The sequence below is a fragment of the Schistocerca americana genome, chromosome 9 (assembly GCF_021461395.2).
Source record: "Schistocerca americana isolate TAMUIC-IGC-003095 chromosome 9, iqSchAmer2.1, whole genome shotgun sequence".
Taxonomy (NCBI): Eukaryota; Metazoa; Arthropoda; class Insecta; order Orthoptera; family Acrididae; genus Schistocerca; species Schistocerca americana.
The window spans coordinates 209,561,706-209,583,394 of record NC_060127.1 but is presented as its reverse complement, the minus strand read 5'-3'; the positions used below and the strand labels follow the sequence as shown (position 1 = coordinate 209,583,394).

The 21,689-nt window shown below is 36.1% G+C and overlaps 1 protein-coding gene and 1 non-coding gene across 2 annotated transcripts in view; both read right to left on the bottom strand.

The window, feature by feature from the left end:
- Positions 1-16,719: 16,719 nt before the first annotated feature.
- On the bottom strand, positions 16,720-16,794 carry Trnas-cga. The gene has a single exon. It is a non-coding gene; the product is annotated as a tRNA-Ser (tRNA).
- A 1,501-nt stretch (positions 16,795-18,295) lies between these two features.
- Positions 18,296-21,689, bottom strand: part of LOC124551048 (zinc finger protein 716-like) — a 293,881-nt gene continuing 290,487 nt past the window's right edge. Inside the window, exon 6 of the mRNA XM_047125918.1 lies at positions 18,296-19,176. Coding sequence (XP_046981874.1) covers positions 19,104-19,176 — 73 coding nt within the window. The 3' untranslated portion in view covers positions 18,296-19,103. The remainder of the gene's footprint in view (positions 19,177-21,689) is intronic.

Below are 21,689 nucleotides of genomic sequence, written 5' to 3'. Positions count from 1 at the left end.
TTTAAAACTATTTTGTCCATAGATTTGTTGTTGTGTGATGATGAACTTCAAAAGATGAACCACATTGAAGTAAAATTAAGTCTTTACATCCTGTGTAGATATCGTAACAAAGTTATAATTGTTTATTATATAAGCTTATTTTAAGATGTTTCGTGTTACAAAATATGCACTTGCGTTAAAAACGGGTGATTTGTGTAAAATTAATGGAAAAAAGAATGTTCTGAGACTTATTTGACAGATGGCTTTCAGTGTGAGAAAATATGTCCCTCAATAACTATGTTAACTTGAATGTTTCACTTTAAGAAAACAGTTGTTTTAATACTTCCTATAATGAACACAATGTTCCAGTTGATCATAAGCATTCTTATTACTTTATAACCATTCTAGAATGAGGGGACCTGAGTCAGGCAAAACCTAATTTTCTGAATTTTGTCTTTATTTTGCTAGGATGTCTTTCTATTATATTTTCCTGTGTTGAGGGGGGAGAAGAGAATGCAAATAATCATATAGAATTATCTTTCTAGCACTACAAAGTGCAGAATACAGTGATTACAGGTACACGTGGAAATCTAGGAAATTTCAGTAATGTTACATGCCTAATTTTCATTAACATTTACCTTAATTATACAGTTACACTTTTTGCTGATTTGAACTGTGTACTACATGTTAAAAAGATTTTATTTGGTCATAGTAATAAAAGCATTTCATTTTGTTAGTTCATATGTCCCATACGGAACTGAAATTATCGAGTTATGATGACAAAGGAAGGAAATAACATTAAGGAATCTTACTTCACAGAAATTATGTAACAATGGTTACACTTTTTGCTAGTTAACTTTAACATAAACCATTTAGTTTTCCATTAAGAGTGAAAGCAGTTGCACAAGTCACGTAAAGAACAAAGTTTCCCATAGGAAACTAAAGTATTTTACGTTTGAGTTATTGCAGACCCAAAGTATTGTGATCTTCATATTTCTATTTAAAAAAGTTTGTAACTCAAATTCACAGACATTTTGGAATCTGTACATACATGCGTGTAGCAAGGTACTTTTCATGTGCCATGTGGAACCTTTAATTTTCTGGTTTAAATATAATTTATTTCATGAATTACCTTTAATACCAGCACTGCCTGAATGCATTATTTACCATTTAGAAGAAGAAATATTAGTGTACAGAATAACAAACCTCATGAAAAATGTGAGAGATTGTTCTGTACAGAACTTGGAATGGCTCTTTATCAATAGCAGGTAAAAAAGAAGGCTTCTATTAAATGTTCAAAGAAACCAGTCAGTACCTCTTAATTCGCCATAGAGGTGATACAGTAGTAAAACAATTTACTTTTTTCAGAATTTCTGCTAAGTATTAAAAGTGTGAAGACGTATTCAATTAGTATTTGCTTTACCAATAACCTGTAGTACAAGCACACGTATAAGCAGATAATTATGGGAGTCAAGAGTTATGTTAAAATTAAAGATACTTACTGTTATTACTTGCTCACAAAGCATTGTAGTTGCTGTACAGTTTATGCTGTATGTGGTGTACCCAATGTGATTCCTGGAGGACATAATATTCTGTTATCCCATGGGAGTGCACTGGTACCACACCTATTGAAAGTACGTTTTGTTGTGGAATAGTTGTATCAGATGTCTGTACCAGAAAACAAATCTCCACTGTGACACCCTTACGTTCTTGGTATGCTATTAGCTATTATTACAGGAATACTCTTCACAAGGAGGAGGAAGCATAGTGAAATTTTCTTTTTCATCATGTCCAACATTGTACACAACTTTCTTGCACTTTTATGTTATCACATTTTTTCCCTTGATAATTGAAAAGAGAGAGGGGGGAAAAAAAATTTAAGCGAGCCTTCATAACTGAAAACTCTACTTGCGTCATTTGTTATTTTCAAAATGTTACTCTCTTTCCAAATACTGTCCTATTTCTTCAAACCAATTTTGAATTTCTCAGGTTATTACATATTATTTACTGTACATTGTCCACCAATACTTCTGTTATTACCAGATAGTTTGTAATGTGGCACTACCTTTGTGCCACTGGTATTGGCTAGTGTACTTTTGCAGATAAGAAAATCGACTGGACTAGATTGTCCTGTCAGTATATGACAAATTCAGACAATATGGAACTTCTTACACTAAATTTGCAATATAATGTCACCCTTGTCTCACACAGATTGTAGCAGCCATTGGGGTGCCTGTCTGGCCAGCTTCTGCAGCTTTCACTTTCAGGTTTGTTTTTTGCTTGGGCCGTATACTGACAACCAGTCATTCCAGTGATTGACACCATGTCAAAGACTGGAGCCAAGATTTACAGAAATAGAATTCTATGGTTGTAATTCAAAGTGTAATTAATTTTGCTCACTGACATGTTTTGAATTCAATTTTAAAATTGTTTGGGTGTCAGACTGGAAAATTACAGTTTTAAGACACCCCAACCTTAAAATTAACAGCTGTGATCGAGGTTATTTTCAACAAGTTCCTTCACTTCCTACATCATCATGGATCAGTCCAATATAATATTATTAGTAGACTTCAACTTCCAAATGATACAAGTCAAGCATTTAAGAGGAGCCTTAACGTTGGGCTTTGTGTTTATCTCATTTAAATGTATTTCTTGTCTCGTATCAAAGACTGTAGCACTGTTAAAAACTGGTGCTTCTACCATATCACTCAGTTTAAATACACCGTGTCATGTATAGGCGTTAATAAAATCATGGCATTTAAATTACTGATCAAAGAGAGTGCCAAATTCGTAAGTGCATGTTGCAATTACAGTGTCAGCATATATGCAGATCGGTAATGCATCACTTCAGATAAAGAAAAAATAACGATTTTTTCTGTTTATACGTAAGTAATACTTTAATAGTTCAGTTGTAATTTCTGTTGTCAGTAAAGATACCCCTAAGCACACGATGTCAACTTTTTTTCAAGAGACGTCTTCACTGTTGTCCACACTTGATTTTCCGAATTATACCAGTAGTTAAAAGCTTCGGCAAGTAAGGTAATTTGTTGACCTCCATTGAATCTTAAATAGTGTTTTAAAACGGGCAAATAAGTAAAGCACTCATAAAATAGTAAACAATTTATAGGTCAGCTTGTCAAACTTTCAAAACACACTCGAATTTAGGAATTTCATAGCAGAACTGTCACTGTTTTTTCTCGCTAGATTAGAAACACTTCATTGTGTTGATGTGTAGATATCTAGAACATCCAATTTAAAATACTTATGAGGGCGCAGAACGAAAAACATTTTCATCCGTGTTTTGACACTTCGTTTTTTTGCCAAATTCAGATATGGCGGACACTCAATGGTAGGATCTCTTGGCGGCACGCGCTAGAGCCATCTATCTGTAGGTCCGGTAGTTGAGCATCACTCATTTCGCTAGCTTTAGACGCCTGTATGCTATGGAACTAGCTGCGACTTCAGTGGCAAGTCGCGGCTAGAAGTCTGGGCAAGAAGTCGCAAGTAGCAATTCAGTAGGTTCACATTTTTTGTGGAGTATATCGATTGTGTTGTGTCGGGAATAATTTTCCATATATTGCCGAAATACTGTCAAAATCATTTATTTATTTATTTATTTATTTATTTATTTATTTATTTATTCTTTGCCCATGGACTCCAGCTGAAAATCCAGCTGAGAGTATTGGGTGTGTCATACAATAGCCTATTAACATCAAACTTGATTTCAATATATATATAAATGAAACAAATGATTAAACAGAAATAGTCCATAATCATACAAAGGTTTTACATGTTTCACATTATATGTACACACAAATCAAAAAAAACATACAGAAATGATAATTTTTACAGGTACATTTCAGTAATGATATATTTAAACACATCTTAGTATTCACTCAAACTGTATATACATTTCTCTGTGAGATATAGTTTCAAATGATTTTTAAAACATTTTAGATCTGTTTCTTTTTTAATGATTTTGGGGAGTTTATTAAAAAACCTTTTGCCTGCTTCTTCTGGGGCAGTTATAGACAGTTTTAGATTTCTGTTTATCATGTAGTAATTTTCATTTCCTCTTGTACCGTGTTTGTGTACATCTTTATTTAGGAGGTGTTTATCACTTGACCTTACCACCATTATGCTTTGGTATATATACAGTGAATATACTGTCATAATATTATAGTGTACAAAAGCTTGCCTACAGGTCTGTCTTGGTGGTATTTTTGCAATGCATCTCACTGCCCTTTTCTGAATTGTGAATATTCTTTTTAGGTAGCCAGCTTGTGCATTTCCCCATATATGAACCGAATAAGACAAATGTGGGAAGACAAGTCCATAATACATTGATCTGAGGACTTTATCATCCACAGTCTTAGCTGTTTTATGCATGATGAAGATCTGTTTGTTTATCTTTTTACACAGTGCATCTATGTGCTCCCCCCATGCCAAATGTTTGTCTATTATAGTTCCTAGAAAATTTGTGCTGGTTACTTCTTTAATAGTGTTTCCATTTATATTAACATTTATATTATAATTTTCACTACGCTTGGTCTGAAATACTACATTCATTGTTTTAGACTGATTCATAAACAGGTTGTTTTGTGTTAAATATTTATTTGCATTTTCAATAGTCAGGAGTGCTTCCTTCTCAAGCTCCTCCTTTGTGTCAGCTGTGCAAATGATTGTTGTGTCATCAGCATACATTATAAGTTTCTGATTTATATAGTTAGGGAAGTCATTTACGTAGAGTATGAATAGTATTGGTCCAAGCACAGACCCTTGCGGCACACCGTGTTTAACTGTTTGTAATTCTGATATGTAGTTTGTTATGTTTCCCCCACTAGTATGTCTGATTTCTGTGCATTGTTTCCTATTTGTAATGTATGATTTAAGTATGTCATAGCATTTTCCTCTAATTCCATACTGATATAATTTCATCATTAATTTTGAGTGGTTCACACAATCAAATGCCTTAGATAGGTCCATAAAAATCCCACAAGTCTTTTGTTGCCTGTCAAGTAAATTAAGAATGTGCTCAATTATATCTGTTGATGCTGTTTTTGTTGACTTCCCTTCTCTGAAACCATGTTGTGATGAATGCAGTATACTGTACTTTGTTATAAAACTTACAATTCTATTCTTTATTATCATTTCATAGATTTTAGCAAATGTTGAGATCAATGATATTGGCCTGTAATTTCCTAATTCATCCCTGTTCCCTTTCTTAAATATTGGCTTCACTTTACTTACTTTCAGTGAATCTGGAAATATACCTTCTTCTATCGCAGCATTCAGCATGTGTGTCAATGGTTTTAATATACATTCTCTGCATTCCTTTATGAGATGTGATGTGACACCATCCAAGCCAGAAGAATGTTTAATTTTAAGTTGTTTTATTAGGTTTGACACTTCTGCATCTGTTGTAGGTATGAAAACCATAGTATGATTTGTATGTGGGGGGTTTAACAATTTACTTACTGCATTTGTTTTATTTTGACTTATTAATTCGTCTGCTACAGTAATATAATATCTGTTAAAAGTATTGGCTACTTCTAGAGGGTTTGCGTTGCTTTTCCCACTCATCAGTGGGCAGATGTCCTCTGCCCGATTTGTTACTTTTCCTCTCTCTCCATTAATGAACGACCATAAACCTTTTGAGTAGTTCTTTCCCTTATCTATAGACATCCTGATGAATGATGCTTTAGTTTCTCTGATAAAGCTACAGTACTCTTTCTTTTTTATTTTATACAGTGTGTTGTAGGCCTCATTATTTTTTTGTTTGGAGAGGTCATAATACACTCTCAGATTATTTCTGGCATGGATTACTTCTCCAGTCACCCAGCTTTTCTTTTTTTGTTGCTGTTTGACAAGCCTTTTACTAACAGGACATGTAACATCATAATAATAAGTGAATAAAGAATAAAACTGGTTCCATTTGGTGTTTGCATCTTTAGCTGCATATATTGTTTCCCAGTTTTCTGCCTCTAACATCTTTTTTAGCAGATTTATGTTATGTGGGTAGTTCTGTCTTCTCATCTCCCATATCTTCTGCACTGAATCACTAGTCTTTATATTTATGTCTATCATGATTGCAAAATGGTCTGCTAATGTGGAGTTTATTACCTGTGTGTCACAATAGCATGTAGGAATATTTGTTATTACATGATCAATAATAGTTTCACTATGCTTTGTTACTCTGGTTGGTTTATCTATTTTTATTTTTAGATTGTATATGCACAATAAGTCCAGTAGGGTCTTAGTATTGTCTGTATTTTTACTCGTGTCTATGTTCAGATCTCCTATAATGATCAAATAAGCATATGTTTTTGAGAGGTGTTGGATTATATCTTCCAGCTGTTCAAAGAAGGTTTTAATTATACCATTTGGTGATCGATACAAACCTAATACACAACATAAATTCCCAGCAATTTTAGTTTCCAGTGCTGTAGCTTCAAAGCTCAATTCTATAGCATATTTTGTTATATTTATGGCTTTAGTTGATTTATAGTTAGAAAAAATAGCAACCCCACCACCTTTATAGGAAGTTCTGCAAAAACTGGCTACTTTCACATAATTCTTCAAGTTGTACATTCCTATGTGATTTTCTTTTAGCCCATGTTCTGTAACTACTAGAATGTTTGGCCTATACTCCTGTAATATTATCTCTAGTTCCTCTGTTTTATTGTTTATGTATTGAACATTTTGGTGAAGTATTCTAACAGTTGGCTTTAAATGTAATAGTTCCCCTTCCTGTAATATACTAAGCACTTCACTTGCTCCCTTTGCTTCTGGTACTATGCAGTGATTTTTTTTCAGTTTGTGTCATTAAACCTGGAACGTATCTTTGTCCGGTGTTTATATTCCTCTCACTATTGTCACACTGGTATTTAAAATGGACAGTTTTACTTACATCTTTTTCCATGTTCTCTTTCTGCTTACTCGGTACCATAAAAAATTGTCACTTAGTGTAGCAGATCTCCTAGTTCTCAGGCATCTGTCTTGATTGGAAGCTGCTTCTGCTGTTGATCTCCCAGGCCTCAGGCACCTCTTCTGTGTGGTTGCTGTTGCTGGTGGCTCCTGTGCTCGCCGACTTGGTGACTGCCCTTCTTTGTTAGCTGCTGCAGCTAATGACCTTCGTATGTTTTCCTCACATGCATTTTCATTGCCTTGAGGTAGTATTATGTGGTCTGCTGTTCTGGATGCTGCTGCTGATGACGACAGCTCTGCTGATGATTGTGGTGATTCTGCTGCTATTGGTTTATCAGACACTGCTGCTGAGAACATCTGAGCCTTTGCTGCTGCTGCTGGTGTTTGTTGTAGCTCTACTGCAGATAATGATGGTTCCACTGTTACAGACAACTCTTGTTTTGGCGGAATTGGGATTGGAGACACTTCCATTACAGATGACTCATTAATAAATTTAAGTATTTCGGCACTAATAATCTTTTTCCCTTTTACGTTCATGTGGAGACCATGTCTTGTGAAGTGCTCTCTGTGAACACTGTTTATCTCTACAAAAGTCGTATTCTGGAAACCTCGACATATTTTCTCAAATAGCCTGTTTGCTGTAACAATCTCGATGTTTACGCACGAGTTTTCCATCAGATCGTGCCTCCTGGGGATACTAACAATGTAGAAATGCACTTGAGGCATCCTTTTGATTGTTTCCTTTAGGATTCTCGTTGCACGCCAAGTTTCATTACAGTAAACATCATTTGCGCCTCCTATTATGATGCAGCTGTTACCCGTCGTTAATATGTTGTCACTGTTTTTCAGAATTTCGCGTAATGGCGCGCCTGGTTTGATGATGCCTGTTACATTAAGGTCTGGGTGATTTCTTCTCATAATTTCCGTAACTCCTCTCCCATGACTATCTGCAAAAATATATGTCTGTTGCTTGTATCCTTGCTTATGCATAACGTGGTTGTTTACTTTTTTTTCCTTACGAATATTTACCTTGTGTTTTTCTCCGTTTAATCCACTTGTATATTTTTGTGTGGATAGTTTGTTCATATTTTTATCCATAGATGCACTATTAACACTTTCTTTTCTTGCGTTTAATTCACTTGTGTCTTTTAGAGTGATCAGTTCGTTCATATTTCTAGTTACAGTCGTACTGTTTACACTTTGTACATTTGGTTGTGCATACCTACGAATTTTATGGCTAGCATTAATGAGATCTTGTTGCCTTGACGATTCAGACAGTTCCCGTATGGTTAGTACCAAATTTTCCATTGTTTTTATATATTTTTTTATAACGTCAAGTTCTTTTTGAAGTTCGTCATGCACGCTATCTTCTATTCCCGCGTAGCACTTTTCACTCGCGATCTCGCGGCCGTTACACTCTATGTCACATTTACACTGTATTTGTAAATCTTCTTGAGCATAACAGCGTGAATGGCACCATTTATGTTTAAACACGCATATTCTAACTCCATTTAGCACTGTTTCGTCACAAACAACACACTTGATTGAAATTAAGTCCTCAAAAACTGCAGAGCGGTTTAAAGTTACGTGTACACTTGCCGCCATTATGTAGGAGTCATTGGACGGCAGAGCTTGTATAACAGTAAATCAAAAGGACTAAACCAAATAGCTTATAAATATTATAGCGGAAACTTACACAAGAGTGCATTAGTTCCGTACGAGACAAGTATAGACTTTAGGCCGGTATTACCATGGAGGTAGAATAAGGGGAGATGGCGCTACAGACTTGCGCTGTACGTTGTTTTGAAGGCAGTGGGCGGGGCCTGCCGCCATCTCGGATCCCCCAAAACATTAGCAGACGAGTGTTTACAATTGCTTCTTGTTCGTTATTTATGTCGTGTGCACGTGATATTTGTTTTATATAGTAAATGTTACTCGGTTTTAGTGAACAACACAGCATAAGGAACGCAACTTCAGACGTTTTTCTGGTCTTAAATGCGTATTCGATACAGTAATACGTAAAAATATTACGCTTCTTGCCTCAGTACTGTAATTCCTTTTTGTTTATACACTTAGAATAACCGAGAAGAGACGTATGTGCTATGAAAAGCGTGCTTTTGTAATCCATTTCTATTCACTCTCATTGTGTTTGTGTCGATAATTGATAAAGCCAGAACTCCAAAAACAATGATTGATAGTTTAGAGGCACCGATTTGTATTCGTTGCATTTTCAAGTCAAATGCAAATTTTAAATGTTCACGTTTGCAAGAAACTTACCTTATTTCCTTTGGTGTCCCATAGATGTATGCAGGGATGATATAAACAAGCCAGCTGTCATGTCAACAAAGTGAAAAATACGTTAAATTACGAAGGAACAGAACTGAATTTAAGATTGTCAGGCCCATTGCAATTTCCACATCTGCTTTCTTTTTAAATTGTACCTACCAAATGACATTCAGCGTGGCAAAGAACAGAAATTTACAGGGTAATACGACAACACAGTGATTAATGTAATGATCTAAGCCTGGACTTCGATAGGGAACTTTGCTTTAACAAATATGTAACCATTTAAGTACTTATAATTTAACCACTGTAACAGGTGTTCCACACATTTTACTGAAGATTTAATTAACTACATTTAGTTACATTAGTTTTATATTAAATTATTGCATATTAAAACATTAGTCCCCATTTCCAGGAGATTTCTTGCCAGGACTTTTCAGTTACTTCAGAATAACCACACAGTGAAAACCAAGTGTAATGCTCACTTCCAGACAGCTCTTCGCCTTGGATTGATAGAAATCTAAAGTTAAATCACAGAAATAAAACCATACTGTAAAACTTTACAGTGCATCAGAATTTCAAGTATATATAAGAAAATAGCGCTTAAATAAGTCCACTTACGAATGAAATGTGATTTGTTTAAACTTTAGACTACAATCAGAACGATTAGTACACCCGTGAGCGACGCAAGCCCGGCATTTTTTATCAAAACACTTTACGACTACACGGAATCAAACCACCAGAAGCGAATGTTTTGGGGTAGCTAACATGGCGGACCTACTCTTGGGTCGGCTTCAAGTTTGTGACGTCATGACAACTCCTCTTATTTTTACCTCCATGGGTATTACACTATCAAATTTCTTTGTCAAAGATTTGATCAAAGATGTGATCCAATATTTCGTCCAATATATTTGACAAAGATCTTTGACGTAGCGCTAGAAGGGGTATTACACTGTCATCAAATTTTTCGTCAAGTTGCATGTACCCCAATTCCATTGTGTGCACATGCGGAAAAGAAGTGGGGGAAAACTGGAACCATACATGCGAGGTTGACAGTCTTAAAAGTCCTGGGATTACAACTTGATAATAAATTCATTTGGGAAGAGCACACCACAGAACTGCAGAAAGGCCTTAACAAATCTGTATTTGCAATTCGAGTGTTAGCAGACATAGGCAACATAAAAATGACCATGATGTCATATGGGATAATATTTTGGGGTAAATCTTGAAGTGAAACAAAAGTTTTCAGAGTCCAAAAGCGTGTAATACGTATTATTTGTGGAGTAAATTCACGGACGTCCTACAGAAACCTCTTCAAAGAACTGGATATACTAACCAGTGAACACCAATATAAAGACCACGTTATTATACGGCAACACAGAACGACACCAGCGCTACTTGTGGCCTGACTGTGAACTTCAATACGAAAAAATATGGCGCGAAAATCTCTTATGTTTATTTCTAAATACGCGAATTAGATGACAATATTTTTCATTTAATCTTTGAATGTGGGCCGCATTGTGCAGTAATAAAGGTTTTTGAGATCTTGCAAAGTAATATATAAAAGAAATCTCAATCAAAAACAAACATTAACTACTCGTAGCTGCAGTTTAGATTGTGAAAATTTTCGTAAATTACGACGTCACCTTTTGTCTGTGGAATTTTTTTGTAAAACTCAATATTGCGATTTTGGCCGTGTGGCCATTATCATGTGGAAATAAACGAGCTTTAGCACATGCCAGACTAAAAAATCATCTGACATTGCATGCATATATAAATAATTTTTACGTTTCCACATATCCTAAAGCACATTATGTCCACTCGCATGATCGAAAGTGGAATAGTAGGTTACACAAATAAATAACTACACACCTAAACGATAACCAAGAGGTCACTTACAAAAAAAAAAAAATCTGTGCTACAAACCAAGGATGTACTGTTAAGTCTACAAAATCCGGTTTATTATTTTTTCTGTTGATTGCTATTTATGGATATTCAGTCATCCAAAATTGAACTTCTGCACAGTTCAAATAAATTTATGAAACACACAAAATACTACTTTACATCAACTGAAAAACAAATTGGGAGCAGAGCAGGTAGACACTCCATGAATGTAGCCAAAATGTTTTTGCCAATGAGACATACAAAGAAAATGAACTGCAACACATAACATTTTTTTCTTTTTTCCCCCAATTCGGTTGTTATTTTGGCAACACGCATCATGTTTAAATAATGAAAGAAGACGCTGGTACAACATTTGTTTTTAACATTTTTATTTATTTACCTCCTCTTTGAAAACTGTTTGGTACACTACTGAAAATTAACACAAATTCCCCTTGACAGCACTTTATTCATTATACTTTTGGAGTCCAATCATCACATCTAGAAAGTGTTAAGTTACGTTCCTGCTGAATTACCAGATTTTGTCATAACAAATCAAAGGCATGATTTTGATACAAGAACATGTAATTCTCTGCTTTTAACACAACATTTGTATATGTATAGGGAACTTACTCTCATTGTACACATAATAAACACTGAAATACAAAGCCTTTTAACATGATTTGAACTTCTTTTTAAGTTGTTGCATACACAATTTCCTCTTGTTTGTAAATTTCTTTTCTTTCACATACTTGTAGATTATAAATGGAATACTTGTCTTCAGAAGTCTCTCTTCAATGTATTGTTTATTACAAATTGTTGTATGAGACAGAACAAATGTTTTTTTAAAATTATCATGTAGTCTTGTTGTGTGACCATGACTATTTAGATACTCATACAACTGATTATGGAGCGCCCTTAGGAAAATCATGACTCTTTCACTTGCATATTTGAAATGAGAATGCTCCTCACTATTCTCTTTAAATGAGGTAAACAAATGATTTTCAGTCACAACAGAGGAGTAGAGACTGGTATTACATGTTTCACAATCATCTGGTACATCTATGGCTTTTAGTACATAGCCTGCTACATAGGCTAAGGATTGTTGATCTTCTACAGACTCGATGATACCATCTGAGTAAGAAAAAATTTGCTCAGGTGTATCAGTGTCATTCATCTCACATTCACTTAAATGTTCACTCCTACCACTGGCTGCCAAAAAGTGACACAAACTGCTCCAGGGAGTGTAATCATCATTTTCACAGTGCCTTACACTCATGGCTTTGAAAGGCAAAGTCATATGATTGACAACACAAGTCTTCAGAGCTTGTACAAACTGAAAACAAGTTGGGTTTGTATTAGCAATACCATGTTGTCTTATACAACAAAAGTAATTTTCTAAAGCACCTTGATTGAAAGCCTTTAAATTTAAGTACTTAAAGCCAACCACTTTCAAGGTCTTCCACAAGAAAATAATAGACTGTAATGTAATCTGCCAACCTTTTATGAAGCTAAACATATTAGTCTTGTTCCTTCCCGTTTTTAAACCTATTATTTGCCAGCAATATGCTATACCACATTTCTGAATGTGGTGAATTTTCTGATAAAGCACACCTAAATTGTTTTCCATCCCTGGGATATTGCTCATTACTGTTGAGTGAATCAAAGAGATTATCTAACTTTTCCACAAACTCGGCTGTGTGTATAGCTTCAGATGGTAATGTGTGAGTAGAAACATATGTTTCAGTTGCAGCTGCAACAGTATGGCTCATTTGTGCAGCAGCAACTTTTACCTTAATTTTGACATGGGAATCAAAAACGTTAAAGTGTTGTGCTTTTAATTTGGGTAGAGTTTTGAACTGTTTTTTTTTATCCAAAAAGAACACTGTACTGATGTACTCAAACTTTGCTGCTTTGTGAGGTTCAAATTGAATTTTATTATCTATCAAAGCATTTCTAGTGTTTTGAGCAGATGTGGTACATCATAAATGGTAACAATTGGTTGATTATTGACGACAAAATGAAATATACTGGGCTTCAACAACTTTGCTTCACACAGTTGCTTAAGGGCCTTTTGGTTTGTTGCATTCTGGTCACATACAGTACAAACCACTTTGAACCCAATATTCTGTAGTTCACTTATGATGTGAACAATGACTGATTTCAAATGGGTGTAGTGGAAAATGGCTGCGGTAAAGCAATATGCTAGAACTTGTTTCCAAGTTCTGTGAATGCCTTTCAGCATAAAAACCAATGCTCGACTAGCAGCTACAGGTGAACGTCCTAAATGACCCAAGTCCTGATACCCATAGATTAGCTGTTTGTGTGCATCATAGTACATACCATCATCCAGAGACATTTCATCACAAAGTAGAGCACAATACTTGTCATTTTCATGCATATTACTTACTTCCCTTGCTAAAAAGTTTAATAAAGCTGGATTAAGTCCTGTATCGAATGGTATGTGGGAAAGCACTCCCTTGAGCAGCCTAACAGATGGAAGGGAGAAGTATGTGGCCAAATATCTGTACAACCGGGGACTATGCTTATAAATAGATAAAGCAAATGCCTTATCTTGTATAGACCACTGTACTGCTGTGGACTGCATATTGGCATTTCTTAGCTGACTATTAATAAAAGTTTTAGTCACATCATTCAACTCTTCTTCAATTAACTGAAATTTCCTGTCATCATACAACTCTTTTAGAATTTTCAATTTATTCCTCTCATTCTGTAGCTGTTTTTACAATTTACACACTCTGGAAACTGTAATTCTATGCAGTTTATACATTTTGTGTTTTCTTGGAGTTAAATCACGTTTAGAAACGCCAGATCCCATTACACCTGGACTACTTTCAACATCATAAACAGGTGAGGATAAAAAGCTGTACTCACCATCATCTGTGCTCTGTAAAGGGGGACTGCTTCGTTGTATTACTGTAGATTTTGCATTGTGACCTGTCTCGTGCTCACTTATATTTGCACCGACGTGGTGAAACCGCCACCGCCACCACCACCACCACCACCACCACCATCCACCACCACCAGTGTAACACAGATGGGGGGGGGGGGGGTAATACACCAATTCCATGTGCTTTGGTATAACATCAGGATTTAGCCTGTGTCTAGTAAAGTTCACAAAATCTGCTTCATAAAAATGATCCTCACACACATAATAATAACTACAGTTGACACCTTCATCTATATTACAGATCAATTTCCACTTCTTTAAAGTCTCACTTTTTGATGCAGCTGGAAATTTACAGAAATGTTTATTCTTGTGTTTGGAATTTGTTTTTACATAATAACTACTCCTGCATCCGGGAAACTTGCACGAGTATTTCAATTTCAATCTCAAACTGGATTCTTCTCTTCTTGTATGATCCATCCTCATGTATCTGAAATGTTATTCAAACCAAAAATTAGGAACGAGAAAAAAGATCAGGTATGGTTTACATTGATTAATGTTAAAGAAAACTCAATGTAAAATTAATTTCCCTATCAAAAATCATATTAGCTTATGTCTAAATGCAGCTATCCTGTACTGAAGTATTGATAACTGTTATCATGGCTTGTAATCTGATGTGGTATTGCTACAAAATAGTGAAAAAACGAAACAAATTCTCATTTCTACTACGGACATGCACATCACTGTATATATAACTGTGTGAGCGTAGTTGCACTATATTCTATATTCAACACTACTTCGTTAAACAGTGCTACCAGGCAGTAGAAACACTACTTATTGCACCATTCCAGTATATTTCAGCATCTAGACACCATGGTAGATACCAAATTCAACTGTACATTATCAGTAACAGTTACAGCTGTAAATCTGTATTACATTTGTGTTGAGCATTAAAGTGTGAGAAGATTTCTACTGCATTGGATATTGCCACAATAATACGTGTAAATGTCCAACTGCTTGAAGGACCTGCTTTGTGTGACTTCAAAACAAATGTCTCATTATGTGAGAACACAACCTTTGTCGATAAAACAGCAACAAACACTTTTTACCTGGATAGAGTGTTATGTACTGGACAGGGGTCGACAGAAGTGTCCGATCCCACGCGTCGGCTTTGACCCGTGACGTAAGGGTGTTATCGTGTGTGACGTCAGGACGGCGCGGAGTTTGGTTTGAGTGTGGCTGTCTCCAGTTCTGTTTTATCTTATTTTATTTACTTTTCTGATCTGTTCATTCTATCTCGTGAGATTTTTTTAAAAAATTTAAAAACACTTATTACTTATTTTAATTATCTGTTTCCTCCAATTTCTGTTTTAGTTTATTATATTTATTTTTCTAATCTGTTCGTTCTATCCCCTGAGATTTTTTAAAAAAAAGACAAAAAAACACTAATCAGGTACTGAAGCATCTTTATCTTCTATGGGTTGCAGGGGTTACGACCCCTGGGGAGGTGGGTGGGTATTCATGCATGGCTGTCTTCACTTACACGTTGTAGCTACGCAAGGCGTCTAAATTTGTTTATATTTAGTTTGCCCCCACCCAAAACAGCCCATTTCCCGCGCTTGTCCCGTTAGTGTCATTAGGCTTCTTGTGGAAAGTGTGTGTGTTTGTTTTTGTTTCCGCCATATTTGTGACGTCATGGGTCAAAGCAGACGGGTGGGATCGGAAGCTTCCGTATTTCCCTGTACAGAATATTTACTGTCGAAAACGGGAAATAGAACACACTCGAGGCATTACGAATCAATTGTAACACGTCCAATATTTGGTGTGCAGCAAAGGCACAATAAATGGTACTTATTATGTCACTAAGAGTACTTCGTGGCAAAAAGGAAGATGAATCAAAGTCAGAATTATATTCCATTACAGGATTCGGAAAGTTGAATACCAACTGTCAAAATCTGCTAGCATGGGATTCTCTATGAAATACAGGGAAATATGAACAGAAATAAGAAATATACTTACCCTTTAAGTGAACTGAGCAATGGAAATTGTATTTCTTTGCAGGAACAAATATACAAGAGTCCACAGAACTTAATGTGATGATACAACCTCGTGTTCTGTATGAAACAAAAGTAAAAAAGTAAATACTGAATCATCACACCATCAAATATTACGAATGCATCCAAAAATTAAGCAGAATAATAGCAACATACTTACACTGCAATTTAAACAAAAAATCACGATCACGTTGCTACGATACCAAAACAATTATGGAAGACTACGTCATCCAATAGGAACACGAGACTAAAAATTGCTAAACTGGCAGCGCTCCAAGTGGCCTGGGACCAAACCAACGTCGTGTTACCGGAAATCCCTATATGAGTTTCACCCCCCTGATACTAACTACTGCCTCTCAGTATATTTACTTCTTAATGAAATTTGTCGTAAATAATATATCTCTTTTTCCAACAAACAACTCAGTTCATACATACAATAGCAGGAACAAAAATGATCTGCACAAGGACTTAAAAGCACTTACTATAGTTCAAAAAGGGGTCCACTACTCAGGAACACTCATCTTCAATAATTTGCCAGGAAACATAAAAAATTTATTAGAAATAAAGATCAGTTTAAAAGGAGCCTGAAAAACGTACTACTGGCCAACTCCTTCTACTCCCGGAATGAGATTTTCACTCTGCAGCGGAGTGTGCGCTGATATGAAACTTCCTGGCAGATTAAAACTGTGCGCCCGACCGAGGCTCGAACTCGGGACCTTTGCCTTTCGCGGGCAAGTGCTCTACCAACTGAGCTACCGAAGCACGACTCACGCCCGGTACTCACAGCTTTACTTCTGCCAGTACCTCGTCTCCTACCTTCCAAAAGTTTGGAAGGTAGGAGACGAGGTACTGGCAGAAGTAAAGCTGTGAGTACCGGGCGTGAGTCGTGCTTCGGTAGCTCAGTTGGTAGAGCACTTGCCCGCGAAAGGCAAAGGTCCCGAGTTCGAGTCTCGGTCGGGCACACAGTTTTAATCTGCCAGGAAGTTTCCTTCTACTCCATTGGCGAAATTTTTAATAGAAACAAATGGTGTATTGTATTTATTCATACTATCAGTATTGTTATTCCAGCTTTAAAAAAATCGACATGTTCCACATCCACGAGGATTTCCTCAGCAAGGATCTATGGAACGAAAAACTAATCTAATCTGGGTGAAGCCGTGGGTTTTACGACGACACGATAAAAGCATTCAACAAAACTTGTTACGTGAGCTTACAGTGGAAGACGTCAAGTCGTACATCAATTACTTTAGAATGGATGAGCATACATTTCTGTACGTGCTCAATGAAGTGTATCCTCATATCACAAAGCACAATATTCACTTAAGAACTGCTACATCTTCAGAAGACAGGCTCACTGTAACACTCCGATTTCTTGCTACAGGAGAGGGTTATGTTAGGTTAGGTTAGGTCAGGTCTCCAATCTTCTTAATCTATTTTTGTATTCAGGGTGCCTCAGGTTGTAAAGCGCCTCATCAGCTTCAGACATCTTTATTAATTTTGTAGTTGTCGGTACACACCAATTGTATTTACCGGCAATGGTTATAAAAACACTACAGACGACAGAACGCTGCAGCGATGCTAGCGCTCCATGTGGTAACATGTCACATTGCAGTGAACAGAAGACAAGCAGTTTCTTTGATCAAATATACAGCGAGGCCCTAGATTTGATCAAATATTGGACGACATTTGACAAAGTCCCTATTACACTATCAGATATCTTTGAGAAAGATTTTGGACAAAGAAATTCGATAGTGTAATACCGGCCTTAGCACGAAACAACAGTGCACAGCGGTGACATCTAGCGGCTCCATAGAGGAATTTTTAGATATAAATTAAGAAAAAAAATATTTTAAAAATAAAAAAAAATAAAAATAAAAAAGAAAAACAAAAACACAAAAAAATAAAGTTGTTGTATTAACTTAAGTATGTTGTTAAATTAACCTAATTATGTCATGTATTAGAAAATTCGACTCGTTTCACATCATTACGAAATATCGTATTCATGATCCATGGAACTAGCATTAATCTAATCTAATCTAATCTATGTTTTGATAGCCTGTTAGCACGTGATCATGCATGAAAGGAAGTATGAGATGTCTTGGATTTGGCTCTCATACATAAAGTAATGGGCACAAGAAGGTACTTACTGAATCATAGGTTCGGAATCTTGAAATAAAGGCAATATTTTTTCTGTTGTGGAATAAACAATTTTATTCGTCAGAGAACTGAATGTGAGACTATATCACTAATTACAATTGACGTCTTACAAAAGATATTTCATCACACATGCATAATTTTCTGCAATTTCACATTTTTTGCAGAAGAGTCATTTATTTTATTTACATATGTTTTGAACAGCACCGAAAAGAATTTGTTAGCCAACAAGAGGAAACAATTTTCGCGAACACCCTCTTCTGCAGCACACTGACTCATCAGTCTATGGGCCAATTTGTTTCTAACTTCACAAGTGCTTTCCAATAAAAAATTACTAAAATGACCCCTGAAAATGTCAGGCATTGTAGAAGATTACAATTTTGCACATTCATTGAGAAAAAATCACATTTGGCATGTTTCACATTTTTTATAAATACATGAAAGGTGTATGCTTCTTGTTTAATTTTGTTCAGTTGATATTAAAGCAATTTTACACTAATTGCGCTCAATTCTGATTATGGCCCAACAAATAACGTAATTATCTGCATTTCCTTGTACAGCAGCAGCGGCGACATTACCGATAGACCTATTACTGACACGAACTGTGAGGTTATTCACCTACAGATCTTTCCGTGTAATAAGAAACGCTGCAACATCGAATTCACAGTTACTGCTCTATGGTGAAGATAACAAGCTGTTTATCATAATTGTCCTAAGAGGACGGCGAAATTTTGATGCATCTGGGGTAACATTGTTGCACCCTTTACCTCTCACTATGGCAAATACATTTTCAATACCATCCTGTGTCAGTCTTATGGTAAAAAGACACTTGAAATTAAACCTTTCATTTAATTCTGAGCACAAGTACTTTCGAGCAGTTTATTAATCCAACCATGAATTGTTGTTCCACATCCTCTTCATGCTTTCTCTTCTTTGGGCTTACTTTCCTCTCTGTCAGGCAAAACTGAAGGAACAGAACCATGCCAAATACTGAAACGAGGAGAATAAAATGTTCTATGTAACAGCAGTAATGTAATAAATCATTGGACAGGCGTTAAATATAGCCATTATATTGCTTTACAAACAACTCTTACCCTTGGCTTAGTAAATTCTTGTTCCTGACTTCCTTCTCTACAAAATGATCAGAGCATACTACATAACTCCTATTTAAATGCCCTGGCCCTTCTTTTCTAAATATTTCGTCAAGATTTGCCCTACTACTACGAATAATCCACTGTTTACATCTAAAAATAGCAAAAGGATAGTTAGAAATAATAAGAAATTATAACAAATAATAGAAATTATAAGAAGAACAACTAACTCACTGAAAGACACTAACGACAAATTTACATAAACAGCTACATTTCTTTACTCTTCTGGAATCTGAAGGAAGACTTTCGATCACTTTGTAGCCGGTAATTATTGCAACCATGTATGTCACAAATAACACCTCTACCTGCCATTTTAAGCTGATGAACAAAAGAAACTATCTTTCAAGTAACCTCTCCTATTTGTTTACACAGGCCAATCTGTTAGTATTTCCAATCTTGCTAAGGAGCAAATGTTAGCCGCCTATCTAATATCTGCACTGGCTTCGTGAAAGAAGGCATTACGAGAACAGAAACTGCATGAAACGTCGCTATTGCAACTGTAACCATTCGCAATCAACATTAACCTCAATTTCCACACAAGTCATCCTTGTTTACTCCTAGTTTCATTTATGATATTGTCACGTAGAAGAAGGTGTAACTAGATGAATGACGAACACTAACTTCATTTAACGAAGGTTTATTCAGCAATTGCACATACAATAGCGCGGAGCGAACTGCCTCCGGCCAGAACACATACAGTACATATACAGCTGCAGATCATTCCAGTGCAATGCTTCTTGACATCTGTGGATACTTCTAGAATGTATTCGAACATAAAAATTAAAACTGTTCAGTCGACCCTCCGTGCAACAGGTTAGTACCATAACCACTATACCACAGTGTTACTCACCTTCTTCTGCGACAAAATGTTTATATCTTTCTCAAAGTGTTGTTACAACGTAAATGTGCGAGTCAGCTTGAGAGATCTAGGGATAGTAACCGTCTACTGTCAGTCTCAAGCTATGTTTGCAAGTGAAAGGTTTTCACTTTTAGAGACCTATTGTGAGTAAAACATCGCCGAGAGTCAGGTCGCCGGGAGTGTCCTCGAGTTGAACAAAATAATCAGATAGTCCCACTCTGCGAGTTGCTTTGCACATGTGAGAGTTATTCTCGGTGAGATTTACAGTAATACTGTAGCTACCCGAGAGTTTTTGCAGCCACTAGTGGAGATCTCTTGTGATGAATTCGAGCTAGAGGCAAGTTGCCACTGTTATGTAATACCTACCTTCAGAAAAAGAAAGAAAAACAAGTGAAAGAAGAACGCAAGTTAAACCGTGCATAGACAGGTGAAGTGAATTAGGCGCAAACCATAAAACTGGGAACTACAGAGTAACGATGCGCAGCAGTTGCGGATATTTTGCAGTAAATTAATGAGCTGTGAAGTGCAGTTTCTTAACGGTTCTGTTGGGTCAGAAGTCGCAAAAAGTGTTACAAAAAAGAGACGAGCAACATCCGTGCTGAATAGAGGGATGGTTACCTTGCGATAAGCCAATCTCACATTAAAATATTTTGTCTCTTAGAACAGCCGTAGATTTGAATGTACTGCCGCCCAATGACACTCAACTACCATTTTTCAGACGATTCGTACAGCAACCGACGGTACCTCTTTCGCATCTTCGTTTGCACAATTGGATCACTAAAGAAACTTGTCCGACAATTTATGTGGGTCTGAAAGCGAAGTACTTACCGGTATAATGTAAACATCTTGTGGCGTTTATGCCACACCTCTCCCCCACATGTTATTATACCCTCTCCAGACAAAAATAAACGAAGCACCACGAAGGAATCATCCGAATGGGACGGAAATCGGAAGATGTGATGTATCCTGTGGCACCGATGGCATTCCTGACAAAATCATTAAACACAGCAGATATATTACTCCTCTTCTTGTAGATATAATTAATGCATCTTTCAGTACTGGCACTTTCCCTAGAAAGCTGAAACAATCAATTATAAAACCATTATACAAAAATGGGGATCGTTATGATGTAAAAAACTGCAGGCCTTTATCAATGTTATCTTGTTTTTCAAAAAAATATAGAAGACTCTCTACTTTCCTAAAAAAAAGTGGAATATTGGTCAATGAACAAAATGGCATTCGAAAGAATAGATCAACTGAAACAGCTATATACAACTTTCTAAAACTTGTCCTAAATTCCATTGATAATAATGAAGTAAATTGTGGGGTCTTTTTAGATTTATCGAAGGCCTTTGACGTTATTGATCATAAACTGCTGCTCATAAAACTTAGTTGCTATGGAGTTCGTGGTACTGCTCATGCATGGTTTAAGTCATACTTATCTGGCAGATGCCAGAAAGTAGAAATACTTCATGATGGAAAGTCATACTTTT